The 14,232-nt window shown below is 43.1% G+C and overlaps 1 protein-coding gene across 2 annotated transcripts in view; it reads right to left on the bottom strand.

The window, feature by feature from the left end:
- The window catches only part of TFAP2D (transcription factor AP-2 delta), a 38,677-nt gene that overhangs the window by 866 nt on the left and 23,579 nt on the right, over window positions 1-14,232 (bottom strand). For both annotated transcript variants that reach the window (XM_083495252.1, XM_083495251.1), the window contains 3 exons: window positions 13,416-13,534; window positions 8,035-8,176; window positions 3,735-3,848 (listed from right to left, as the gene is read on the bottom strand). In XM_083495252.1, coding sequence (XP_083351378.1) covers window positions 3,735-3,848; window positions 8,035-8,176; window positions 13,416-13,534 — 375 coding nt within the window. The remainder of the gene's footprint in view (window positions 1-3,734; window positions 3,849-8,034; window positions 8,177-13,415; window positions 13,535-14,232) is intronic.

Raw genomic sequence — 14,232 nt, 5'->3', positions numbered from 1 at the left:
GTAATAATGTTTGTAGCTGGAACATATACTAGGGTGGCAAAACAGGGACCAGGCAAGCTTCATTCTGGGAATAGGTATGAAGGTGAAGGGTTAACCCCCCCCCCCTTCCCAAATACATGGTCCTGATCCAAATCATACTTGGGATACAGTCACATGTAGTTTGGTCTTTCATTTGGATTAAAGTTCAGGTTGCCAGTTTTCCCCCCTGGCATGTCCCCTATACCTTTAATGATTGCCTGGCTGGCAAAAATCAGCACTGAAGTTTTTGCTGGCGTGGCTATTCAACAGTGGGCAAAGCTTAACATACTGGTTTCTGACTGTTATATAGCTATGAAATGCTGGAAGTATTTGGATGCAGCTAAGCTTGCACTGGAGGCAGAGGTGTAGGAAGGTCAGGTGGTACCTGGTACGGAAAATTTCTTGTCACCCCCCCCCCCACATTGATTTTTGATTTGCCTGCAAAAATGGTTTTTATGTTATTTTGTATTTTCTTACAAAGGAATGTGGATTTTGGGCCCCTGATAACAATTGGCGACTGTGGACAGATACTTAAATCTACAGGATGGATTGTGTTTTGGCTCCACTGAATTGAAATTTCAGCCTTCATGACGTATGAAAACGGCCAAGTAAACAGTTATTTTTGTGGAGGAGGTTCAAGATATTAACTGATATTCATGAAATTTCAGATATAGCTATATAATCCCTAGTGTAGTAGGATAAGACCTTTGGAGCAGGCATTTTTTTAAAAAAAGTTTTTTATGAAACGCCTAGTAGGGCAGTAATTGTTCCTTGATAATTTGTCACCCCCCTCCATGATGGCACCTGGGGCAGACCCCCCCCTTCCTACGCCCCTGACTGGAGGCTAGAGAGAGGAACCTCCTAGCTTCCTAGACTGTCATTTATCCTGTGCTGACCTTCCTTCAGACTAGAATTTCTGACTTCATTTCCTACTTTCTTCTTTTCTTTGCCACCTTGGCATCCGCTTTGAGTCTCTCTCCATCTGAGATGAAAGAGAAAGCAAGGCCCATTGCACCTCTTCTATGCTTACCGTGATACAATGCACTTTTGGGGGAACGAAAATGGATTTGTATTTGTAAAGAGTGTTCTGAGAACTTTGGCGGTGGTGGGATATTATGCCAATTTTCTCAAGGCATTATGCAGATAAGCACATGCAGCCATGCCCAGAAGCTGGATGGGAAGGGCGTTTCCCCTTCATGTTTTAATGATATCCTTTCGCTGAAGCAAAACCAGCCAAATAGGCCTCAAGACTTGGACTCTCCTTTGGCAGCAGCTACAAGGTGTCGCACACCCCACCCCACCTCTCCACCCCCAGGCTGACAGAGCTCAGTCTTATTGTGAAGGAAATAGCTTTACTCTCCATGGGAGGTGGAGGAGAAAAAGAGGAAGCCACCATCTGTCTATCCCCGTTTACAGCAAGGGCCAAGTCTGGATATTTCTAGCAGCAGAAGTTGCTATCAAATATTTACAGCATACTGTGGCAGGCTGATGATACTCAAAGAGAGACATGTGCCTCTGCTATGCCCTGCTCAGTGTGAAACCATCTAACCCCGTGAGTGGCCCCTATGACTGCAGAAGCCCCTTCCTGCAGCCTCTACATATTACCTGCGGTTCTTCTCAGTATGTAACTTGTTCATGGTTAAAAGATGGAAAACACCAGGGCTTAGTGCCAAGCCTTCAGATGCTTTACAGCAGCCACAGTCAAGGTGGGGCCCTCTGGATGTTGCCAGACATAAACCCCCATCAGCCCCAGCCGGCATGGGAGTTATAGTGCTAAACGTCTGGAGGGCCACCCTTGCTTTACATAAATTTATTTTAGGAACAAAAAGGTGAGAGCAGTCTCCAGTGTTTTCTTGAAAGGATCTCCCTTGGTCCATAATCACATTTTTGTGGCTCACGCACATGAGGATCTGCTTGCAACGAGTGCATCAGCCGTGTCTCTTGCTGCATGAAGGACCGTATCGGCCACAATGTGGGCATGCTTTATGCAGGGTTTCAGCTTTTCTGGCACTGAAGCCTATGCACATAGCTCAGTTGCCCATGTCGGATGTGTGGATGTTGGGGGTGGGTCAGGGGAAGCTGCAGAGGCCGTGGTATCGCCCCACCACTCCTTCTGGGCATGGCCACTCGTCCATGAATAAGAGTGTGAGGAGGGTTGCTAGCACTCCAGCTGCAATTTGGGTGGCTGTGTGTATGCTCACACAACCTTTTAAAAATACATATGTTATTATTACCGTTACTATTCATTATTGTTAGTAATAACAATTTAAAGCATGCAAGTATATTAAAGTGATTTCAGGAGGAAGAACAAGTTGCTGAGAAGGACTTGTGTCCTATAGCTACACCCACTGAACCCTCTATGCCAAGCCTATTAGAACCCGCACATTCCCTTAAATACTATGAAAGTGCATTGTGGTAGTTCTACTGGTTGTGTTTTAGTTTGCAGAAAATGTTGCAGGGTTATATTCAGATACCCTGTCTGAGCAGCACAAGGCAAAGGAAGTATATATGGCTCCATAAATTTTTTGGCACTTCAAGAATTTAAATCCTGGAAATGTCCCATCTCTACACTATGCTCCATGAAGTGCTCCACCTTCAGCCACCATTTCGCTCAAGCACATTTTTATAATTGATGCCTGGGGAAAATCTTTGCACTTATCCCATCCTGCTCTTGCTTAGAGAGACCTGCAATATCACTTATTTGATTTAACCTGTTTGGGACTGAATGATCATTTGGGAAAATGTAACCTAGTCCTATGTCCTTTCTTGCTTCCACATATTCTTCTTTTGTTTAGCTCACTAGCAGAGCAGCAGAAGAGAAATGACTGCTTCTCACCAGCACCACCAGAGGGCATCTGACCACTCAGGAATGACAGCACCTTGGAACGAGACAATAGTTTCCATTGCATTCTAACTGTGCCAATTTTCATGAATTTGGATTTCATGTTTAAGCCCACATATTCAACTGGATAGTTTTTCATTATGCAAAAACTGAAGTGGTTTAATTGTTTATTTACTTAAAACATTTATACCCTACCTTTCCTAGGGCAGATAACCAACAATAATTTAAAGAAAAACAAGGAAGAATAGCTAAACGATTAAATGTTGAAGAACACATACACCACAAATAAAAGCGGCTCTTAAAATAATCTTAGAACAGTGTACAAACAATTCAATACAGATTGATGCTGGAGTTTAAAAACCATTCATGGCTTCATGCTCCTCTAAACTGGAAGGTTTGACCATCCGGTGAAAAGTCATTAAAGGGAGGGATAAGGCAAGCCAAGCTGGGGAAAATTCAAGAGCCTTTTTCTAATCTAAGTCTATATTATTTATATAGCCAAAAAATGAGTTTACATAAAAGTCTTGGACAGTAACTGCATTCCAGAGAGCTATACTCTCTCCTGGATCAAATTTGAGGACATTCCTGTGCCTTGGGATCCTGTAAGATGTGGTTGCTACACAAGGACTAAACTCAGCAAAACTCCCCAACCCAAGACCAAAAGTTTAAGTAGCCTCCTTTTATGCACCCCTTGAAAGCTCTTCCCTACCACACATAGATTTAACAGATGCTAGTCTTGATGTAGAACTTACTGTGGCAGCATAAGCAACTTTCCTCCCAGTTTCTTGAGAGGAAGCACATTGAAATCTAAAACATTCACCAGCTAACATTTCAAGTTGACTTACAGAAGACAAATGGATTTCAAAGGTCATACCTGAAATGTGTTAAATGTCTCTGGATGTCAAGGTCCAATATTGGAGTGGGTCTTGAGGATCCCAAGGGTGATCTATCTTGGCTTAGCAGGTCCTGAAATTCTTTACATATTTGCCTAGAACCAAAATGGATGCATAATGTTAAGGATGTCTACCCAATGCATGCTCCAATGTGTTGACATCTCTTAGCAGAAATGGATTCCCAGGTATGGAGCACAACTGAATAAATAGTAACAGGTGGTACAGGTGGGAGGTGGGCTGAGAAATGAAGCCATTCTTCAAAGCTCTGCTGAAAAGAGTTTGGCACTGGCACTATTCCATTGCTTTCCATAATGCATGTGAAATAGCAACACTATGAAATGCAGATGGAATGTGCATAGAGGCTCGAAAGTGAAACTGTGCCAGGATGTTTGAAACACGCAATATTAATTTGGAGACCAGATGATCCAGCATGTGGACTATTAACTGGCCATTGCTCTCTTACGCTGTTTAGTGATTATATTCAAAATCAATCTACATTCCAAAAAAATGTGCATAGGCATACACACGCGCGCGCACACACACACACACACACACACACACACTACAGTGACAACAATCCAACACAAATTATGTGTGGTTATGCTGCTTTTGGAATCTACTTTAAAATGCTTCAAGTTGCAGTATTACTAAACCTTGACCACCCAGTTCCAGGCTTTGGTCAATAGAACTTCACATTTCAGTGAACAGGAAAGGCCATCAGTGGGAGGCATCTCCCTAGAACCAGGACTTGCCAACCATGCTTATCTCACTCATGTCTAAATTCAGCTGCTATGAGCTTGCTTGTACGCAATTTTCATCCACTATGTCATTGAGACTACTGCATGGGATAAAAAACAGACGATCAAAGGAAATAGTGCTACATGGGGTTAGCCTCTTGGTTGCACACCATTGCACTGTTCTCTCACCATCTCATAAGGAAGCCACACATACATAAAATATTGCCTTCTGGAGTCTACAGTGTAATTTTCAAAAGAGATGATGAGCCCCTTTTGAGGCCATTATCAGAAATAAGCAACATCTCTTGGGTGCATGCCACAAACACCTTCCAGGTAGGGTTTTATGTGTGTGAATCATTTCAGAACCCGCCTCTTAGGGTTCAGATAGGAGGCCACTTCAGCTTGTGTTTAGAGGGTTGCTTCAGTCCATTTTCTGAAGCTTCACATGACTTTCCCACAGACAATAATGGGGAAATTAACAAAAAAAAAATTGTTAATTTTTTTAAAGGCAGAACTGGGTGTTATATGCAGAGCTGAGTTGCTCTCGATTTCTAAACAGACTGTATGAAGTGGTGTGATTTGCCTGAGATTCATGCCTCATAGAACTGTTGAATGGTAGAGTTGGAAGGAACCCCAAGAGTCAACTAGCTCAACCCCCTGAGACTTTTGCACAGCCTTGCTCTCAAGTTCCATACAAATTTTCCCTATAGACATAATTTTATCTCATGAACAATAACTTCCATATGAACTTCTGTCTCTGAGATCCAGGGAAACCTGCATTAAGGTCTGCCAGTCCATATCAAGCAAATCTTTGCTCTATAGCATTTGAGCCTTTGTCTTATTTTTCAAAAAAGGAAACAAATTATTTGCAACCGTTGATAGTTTAAAATGAAAGCAAATAGTATTAGTTTTTATCACTCCAATCTTTACAGTGTTAAATCATAGCTCCCAAAAGCAAATCATTAGTGTGAGTAAGCCCAGAGTAATTTTGGTCCGGTCTTTCTTCGAAGCTCCGCCACTCTTGGCCGGAAGGGGTCACTTTGAAATGTTACGCTGATGTGCCTGCAGATGAACGAATTGGTCTGTGCTAGTCCTAGGTAAATGTTTTAAGAGTCTGTTTGGTCTTTAAAATCCTGGCAGACTAATTGTTTTTTATGGCTCCTTGGGGAAGATAAAGGGCTTCAGGAGGCCTATTTGACTCTGTTATGTTTGTGCATTCCAGAACTTCTGATTGTGATGACTGTGTGTGGCCTAATAAAAGTGGCAGCTTGTTTCCTTCCATTTTAAGCCAGTTATGTGATTTTTGGACTATTGCATGCTGGTATAGCCAAAGGGGATTCTTTGAAGAGAGGTTATACATCAAGTAGGAAAGAGCTTTCCCTTTTCAAGGAAACAGAAAGCTTGCTACTTTCATTGAAGCCTTTGATACTGTATAAGTTATTTGCGGTCACCTGTATCTTGTCGCCAGGCAGCACACCGTGGCCATTGAAAATGTGAAAGAGGCACAGGGGAAGGAACTCAGAAGCACTTACAGAGCAAAAAGCCTACTCTCTGTCCTTCAGTGTGAATGAATATGCAGGGCAGGTATAATGCAGAAAGTCTGATCCCTAAACAAACTGGGCTGTTATAGTTTGACTGAGCCTCATATCTCAGGCCAACAGAACAAATGTAACCTGCTTTGTCTAGCCTATCATGTGAGCTTAAATTGTTTGTGCATCGGACTATAATGTTACAGAGCAGCATGTACTTCTTTGGGGATCCTGTTGAAATCAGGGGAAGTTTTGTAACTGGGCTTATTCAGAATACCTGAGAGAGACTCTTACTGAAACTGCATTAGTGAAAATAATAGCTGGTGTGCACAGTGACTAGGTCTGGAGAGACCTTGCTTCAGCTCCCTACATTCATGAAGATCACCAGCCTTCTTCATAGACTGTGATGAGGATAACATGGGATAATGTGACAGGGAAACGAAGACATGTTAGGAGTAGTGTCCCTTAGGTCTGCAACATCTGGTCCTTTGCATGTTTACTCAGAAGAAAGCTTCTGTTGAATAAGCTTCCTCACTCCAGAATAATTGCGTTTGGGATTACATCCTTGCTTGCGTATTAAAAGAAAGCAAACAAGAGACTGATGTCTGTAATGTATGTTTATGGCCCTCATTATAATAAACTAAAAAATATACAAGGTCTTTACTCCAGAATATGGCCCTTGATTTTTGAAAAATTAAAATTAAACCATTGACTTTTGCATAAGTAACCAAAAATATTTCAGGAAAACATTTTCCTCACTTTTTCCAGATTGCCAAAAAAGTTCAAAAATCAGATAATTTCCAAAGATTTAACATCAGGAAGTCAATAGGCTGCTTCTGGCCTGCTCCTGTCTTGATGTGTGTTTGTGTAATAATGTCTTCTTCATGTACTTTAGTAAATTCAGCACATTTGGGCACATTCGAAGAAGTTTGATATGGAGGATTGCATGTCAGCTGCTATACAGTGAGGTTTTCATGAGAATACCGAACTTCTTTGTCAGTTTATATGTTTCCCATGAATCCCACGGGATAATTCCCATGACAAATTAAGCAGAGATGGATTTAGCACAGTGCGACTGGTTCTCCTGCACTGTGTGTCAAGCTGAGGGTGGCACCGTAACTTATGTTGCAGTGCATATGCAAAACAGACATGGAGAGGGCACCAAATGTTGGCCTCATGCAGGGGGCTGCTGAAATTTGAAATGCCAAAGTCCGCCCCTGGTACAGGAGCACTACAGGATTGACTCATGTGCCTGGTTTGTTCAGCATGTCTATGACATGCAGGTGATCAATTCTGATTATGCCCAGTAGAGGGCAATAATAACAACGGAAAAGAAGCCACAGTCCATCTGTCTGTCACGCATCAGTCAGCTGATTCCAGTGATGTGTCAGCTGCAGACTTCTGTTAAAAAACATCCAAGTCATCTTTCTTCACACAAATGGAATTGGTGATTTTGCATTTCTAATATTACAGTGCTCATGCAAGTAGACCACTCATGTGAGCGCTATATTTTCAGAACTGATATGAAGTGCTATTCTATTAATATTTACGTATTTGTGTCACTAAATTCAACACAATGTACTTCCTAGGAAGTGTGTTTCAAACAGCAGCCTCTGTGGCTAATGCATTTACCGTATTTTTCGCTCTATAAGACGCACCAGACCACAAGACGCACCTAGTTTTTGGAGAAGGAAAGCAAGAAAAAAAATATTCTGAATCTCAGAAGCCAGAACAGCAAGAGGGATCGCTGCGCAGTGAAAGCAGCAATCCCTCTTGCTTCTTCTGGCTTCTGTGATAGCTGTGAAGCCTGCATTCGCTCCATAAGACGCACACGCATTTCCCCTTACTTTTTAGGAGGGAAAAAGTGAGTCTTATAGAGCAAAAAATACGGTATGTACCATGGAACAAAAACACTCCGAAAGTTTGCAGAGGGTGCATGTGCCCTTCCACTATGTTTTGGGCTGATTCATGGTCAGGTTACAAACCAGAATGAAAATAATCTGGCTCTCCCTTACTTTGTTGCTAGGATCATCTTTTTCCTTGCTGTCTGTTCCTTCTGTTCCATGTGTTGTCTGGCAAGATGCTCCCCAACCGCCTTAGCTGGGAATTCAGTTTCACAAGTGTAGCCAAAATCCCTGGCCAAATGTAAAGCTTCTCCTGCAAGCAAACAAAAACAGCTGGGTCATTTTACATTTAGTCTTTGGTACTTTACTTAGAATGTACAGACACTGCCTCTCTCAACATAGATAGATAAATAGCTGTGATTTAAAGCATTTGTACCTGCTCTTCACTCAAGAAAAATGCCAGAGCAGATTGCATAAGAGTAGTAAGAAACAAAACAACAACATATTTTTGGTGTTGAAATATGGCATCAAAAATAAAATAAAATACTGATAACCCTGAAGAATGGCAACCACCAAAATCAAAGACTGGACTTTGGCAAACTTAAACTTTGGCTGGGTTTTTAATCCTTGCTCACAAGACATCATCCAAAATGTCTATCTATCCTGTACTTTGTGTTTAGATACTATTGTCTGATGCCTTGTTTCTCAAACCAGCTTCCCACCAGCTTAAATTGTTCTTAAGCCATTCCTCATGTGTCTCTAGCCCAAGGCATGGACACCTTTGCATGGGGCAAAGACATCCCTGCTCAGTCAACACCTCCTGGTGTGTACAGTACACAGACAGAAATTGAACTGATTCATAGAATCATAGCATTGGAAGGGATTCCGAGGATCATCTACTCCACCTCCCTGCATTGCAGGAATATGCAGTTGTCCCATAAGAGGATCAAACCCGCAACCTTGGTGTTATCAGCACCAGGCTCTAACCAACTGAGCCATTACTGCTCTAAGGCAGTAATGTGAGCACACCCTCACTTTGGATCCAAACCTAACGTATACTTTGTCTTTTGGCAAAGAAGTACTGCAGCTTTTCAAACCAGGCAATGTTCAGATATGCTGTAAGTAGCACTATGGGATGACTCTCTTCCATGGGCATAGTAGTGAGGTGACATATTAAAGCCCACAACTTGAGTAGGGACCATCACAAGATCACCACCAGCACATCCTCCTCATCAACAATTCATCAAAAGGTAAGGTTACCAGATTTTTTTTTCAATGAATCCAGGGACACTTTTCAACTTCAATGGATTTTGTCAGGGGACTGATTTGTAAATCTGGGGACTGTCCCCAGGGGATGGGGACATCTGGTAACCTTATCAAAAGGTCCCATGCAATTGGGCCCAAAGATGTGGCTCTGGGCCTTTAAATATTACAGCAGCATCAGGGAATGAATCCACAAAGAAACTGGTCCAATGCTTATACTTTAAAGATCAGTCACTTTAATATTGTTTCCTTTCCTAAGGCTATGATGTTGTGAGGGGGGTATATGGAGTATTAAGGGAGGGGTAGTACCTCTGGTGGGGGATACATTCCACCTTTGTTCCCCACCCTACACTCAGCTCTCACCTGTGGCTCCCAGAAGCTGTCAGCATGCAACAGTAGCCATGCCCCAGGAATGGCTTCAACTAGCCAGCTAAAAAGGGTGAGGGCAGCCAATGGGTTTCAAACCTTCAGTGAGTTAGGGACTTCCCCAGCATGTGAAGATAGGCTGTGGTGCTGTGGTCTAAACTACTGAGCCTAGGGCTTGCCGATCGGAAGGTCGGTAGTTTGAATCCCCGCGACAGGGTGAGCTCCTGTTGCTCAGTCCCAGCTCGTCACAGTGCAAGTAGATAAATAGGTACTGCTCCGGCGGGAAGGTAAATGGCATTCCCGTGCACTACTCTGGTTCACCAGTCATGCTGGCCACATGACCTGGAAAAACTGTCTGCGGACAAACACCAGCTCCCTCGGCTAGTAAAGCGAGATGAGCGCTGCAACCCCAGAGTTGTTCGCAAGTGGACTTAACTGTCAGGGGTCCTTTACCTTTACCTTAATAGTGGGTCCAGTGGTCAAGAAGGAGGTTGTATTGCCAGATCAGCTATGGCCAGTAGGTGGTGCTTCCTGGTTTCAATGTTTATTGTAGCTTTAAATCTTTATATTTTTATCTGTATAATGAGGGCTTCATCATATAGCTAACTTACAATGAGGAACTGGTGCTAGATGCTGCTATATATCTGTCAATATAATTAGGACTATATACGATAAGGGCAGGGATGCAGGTAGCGCTGTGGGTTAAAGCACAGAGCCTTGGGCTTGCCGATCAGAAGGTCAGCGGTTTGAATCCCCATGATGGGGTGAGCTCCCATTGCTCGGTCCCAGCTCCTGCCAACCCAGCAGTTTGAAAGCACGTCAAAGTGCAAGTAGAGAAATAGGTACCACTCCAGCAGGAAGGTAAACGGCATTTCTGTGTGCTGCTTTGGTTCGCCAGAAGCAGCTTAGTCCTGCTGGCCACATGACCCGGAAGCTGTACGCTGGCTCCCTTGGCCAATAAAGCGAGATGAGCGCCGCAACCCCAGAGTCGGTCACGACTGGACCTAATGGTCAGGGGTCCCTTCACCTTTACCTTTACGATAAGGGCTTGGCAACTTAATGAGAATTTGGCCAGCTGCCAGACACCTACCAGTGTGACAAGTTACCATGCCCAATACATGAACTGTACTTGGCTCAGCCTGAAGGACAGCTGACGCCATGCACCCTAATTGACCAGACATAAGGCTGGCAGTGCATTCACGCCCAGGTAGGGAGGAAGGTTCACATAATGCAGAACACCTGCATAGCCTGGCATTGTGCCCTCGCTAGGGCTCTAAAAGCTTCTAACTTCAGAGGCTGAGTGAGTCCTCGTGTTCTACAGGTAAACTTCGGACATTGGTCTCATCAGCTGAGGGAAGGAGCTGATGCTCCTGGGGACTCTGCAGCAAATGAGATGAACCATGAACTTCGCTTTTGCAGTTATCTCCCTAAATATCCTGAAGTGCCTTTTTTGCTTATCTTAACTGCTATTTAGTGTTAAGCCTTCACTTATTGTAAGTCTTTATATTGTAGAGCTTATTAGACTCTATTTTGTAGTATCATTATGTCTTACTGCTAATAATTGTCAATCAATAAACCTTCATCTAACAGTCTACTAGTCCTCCATCTGCTGGGATCCAAAAGAACTCCTTGCTTGCTATAACTACTAGGCAGCATAGCAAGACAGAGGTTTCTGCACATGCTGTAGATGGACGTAAGGGGCAGATGGGGCTTGCCAACCTGAGAAGGTAGCCCATCTAGAAGGAAAACTCTGACCCTGAACCTCCACTGCCTTGTGGGAGAAGAAAAGACTAAGGAGTAAACCCAACACAATCTAGAGTGGAGTTGGTTGGATGGTGCCTTGTACGCTTTCTCCCAGCAACTTCTGCAGCCAAGCTGGTGCTCTGCTTTCCTTTGGACCACATCAGCGAGAGTGAGAAGGGGGTCTTGTCTTCTGGGCGGCCCAAGACCTCCATACACACTGCCCAGGGAGGTCACTTTGGTGCTGCTAACACAATAGTTTGACTTCACCCACAGAGGCACACTCCATTGTCTTGAGACAGATGGATGTCAACAACAATGCTGTTGGATTATGATTATAGGAAATTTTCTATAATTATGAATGAAGAAATATTTTTTTCAAATATTAAAAAATTGCATTAAAAAACAGCTACCAATTGACTGGTTGGTAGCTTCTGTTTATTAAAATGTAAGTTAACTCTTTAGAGAATCCATTTCTTTTCAAATTTGGATAAGAATAAATTGGTTGAAGTTTGCATTGTAATATGCACATATATGGCAATTAAATCAATTAATTCATTATGTGTTCAGCTATAAAACATGCAGCCAAATAAAGGCCCTTAGATGGACAAAATATAATTCTGATTACTTTTGTGTTGCTTGTTTAGAAACAGAGAATTTTCATACAGAATTTTATTGTTTCATTGGGCTCAATTGCGTAACTGCGGAGTAGTTAAAACATCAGGAGGACATATCATACTGAGCTGCAGATATTAATTTTAGAGACAATTTGCTTTCTTCACCCCATCCCTTTACAAGACGAAACACATATTTTCAACAAACAGGTCAACACGTGTCTCTTTTGGCTGTTTAATGGGCACTACCACATCCACAGCGTCTCTCCCCTTTTCCTACTCTGTAGCCTTTGTTTTCACAGTCTTCATTCTTCTGTCTTCTCATGGGATGGAAAAGCAACCTATTTCTCCCCCCCCCCATTCCTTAAACAGGTAATGCTGCAGGAGTGCTGATCATTATGCAGGTAAAGCCAGCGAGGAGAAGAGAGGAAATCCATGGATAAGCTTCCGCCTAGGACTGTTGCTTTCCGCTTTCACTCGAGATAGGAGCATCCCTCAGTCTTGGGGAGGCCCAGGAGAGCTCATTGCTGCTCCTTGCACCTGCCAGCTGAAGCCTGTCAAGGTACACAACCTGGTCCCTCCTGTGGGACCTTCCAGAAATCTCTGCCTTAGCCCAGCAAACTGTCCTTTTCAATCTTGCAAAGCTCCCTGGCCAATTGTCAAGCAATACAGAAAAAGTCTTGCTTGTTCAGCATCAGCTCTAGCTGTAGATAAAGCAGCCTGTGCCCCAGATTGTAGTGAAAACAAGGAGCAGTGCAGCATGGCTGCTCTAGCAGTCAGCACTGTGTGTGGGGTCCTCTGAGCAAAGTTGCTGTGGCGTTTCAAGATGGCTGTGCTGACAGATTAAAAGGCAGTCCCTTCCCCTAAAGCCCACCAATCCTCCTGCTCTTGTCCACTCTGATTGACAACAGCTGGTCAAAGCTTGAGCCTAAGTGTATTTGGGCTGATCCTCAATTACAGTACTACCATAGTGGCAAAGGGAGCAAGTTTCCTAGACTTTGCTGCAGGAGTCCCTGGTTTGAGACCCATATCCTTAAAACTCCATGTTAGGTTCCTGCCTTCTCAGATGGAATCAGTCAATGAAAGTCTGCTCTGTCTCTTGTACAGTTGCCTGCTCAAGTCCCTGCTGGGGCTTTTACTGCCTAAAAGGAAGCGGGGCTGTACCACACTTGTAGAACACACACTTGGCATGCGGAAGGTCCTGAGTTCAATTCTTAACCTCTCCAAATAGAACTGGGAGAAACTCTTCTCTGGAATCCTTGAGAGCTGCTGTTGAGCTGGATGGACAAATGACCTGACTCAGCATAAGATAGCTTTCTGTGTTCGTTACTTAAATAGTCTGCCATCTTGCCACACTCTCAGGGCAGGTGCCTCATTGAGATGTTGAGAACAAAGCATGGAAACTTCAGAAACAACAGTTGTCATTCATTGCTAGTAGGAAAAATGTAACTGTTGATCTTTTGTTTTCATCTGCAGTTACAGTAACATGCTAGAACCAAAACCACTTCAAAAATTCAAGAAGGCAACAAGTAAGGTACTGTATTTATATCATGATATTACAAAGCATACCTTCTACTAAGGATGTTAGGAGGGTGACATTTGCTGCTTTCCTCCTCCCTGCAGGCAGATTGAGCCCCAGCCTGTCCAATTTTTCTCTTAAGCAGCGTCCTCCATTCTTGGATTTTGCTCTGTCAGGGAAAGGGGAGGGAATGGAAATACAAAGATTCAATGTTATCCTTTCCCAGTTTTTCTTACTTAAAATAATTCCTCAAATGAGCATCTAAGAGCTGCATGTTCCCAATTTGCAGTACAAGGCCCTCCTCAGCAGGAATTCATAGGTCCTCCCAGCAGCTGGAGCTAGTAAATGAGAAGAATGATGTTGCTAAGGGCTAAATGGCATGTTAAGTGGGGAAGCCATGACTTGATGTTGCTTTCTTTCCCCATAGGAACCATTGTGAGTAGCAATTGAATCAGTGCCATAGTGTACACGAGTGTGCATATGGCTAGCCTTTCCGCACAAATTGATTTCATGGTGCAGATCACTTAGTGGGGCTTCCAAAAATTTCCTCAACCAAATTTCTCCCCAGATTTTTGGAGTTTTGAATGATCAGGTCTTGTTTCCAAAGTGAAACTGACACATTTGATTTTTCTCCCCATTGTTCCTTTTCGATTTTCAGATTTGTACAGCACACTTTCTACACACAGCCTCTTCCTTCAGCTTATTTGCATGCCCTCTCTTCTGCATCACAGATGTGCAAATGCTATGTGCATTGATAAAACACATCAACAAAACAAATGTGATATGATAGTACCTACAATTGTAATAGAAGGCTTTTTTGTGCCATGTTTGACCAATCTATGACAGCATATGGGCACACTGGAAAGA

This window comes from Podarcis liolepis (genome assembly GCF_965112155.1).
Source record: "Podarcis liolepis genome assembly, chromosome: 3".
Classification (NCBI taxonomy): Eukaryota; Metazoa; Chordata; class Lepidosauria; order Squamata; family Lacertidae; genus Podarcis; species Podarcis liolepis.
Note: the sequence above shows the minus strand (reverse complement) of the source record. Positions and strands in the feature narration are given on the sequence as shown.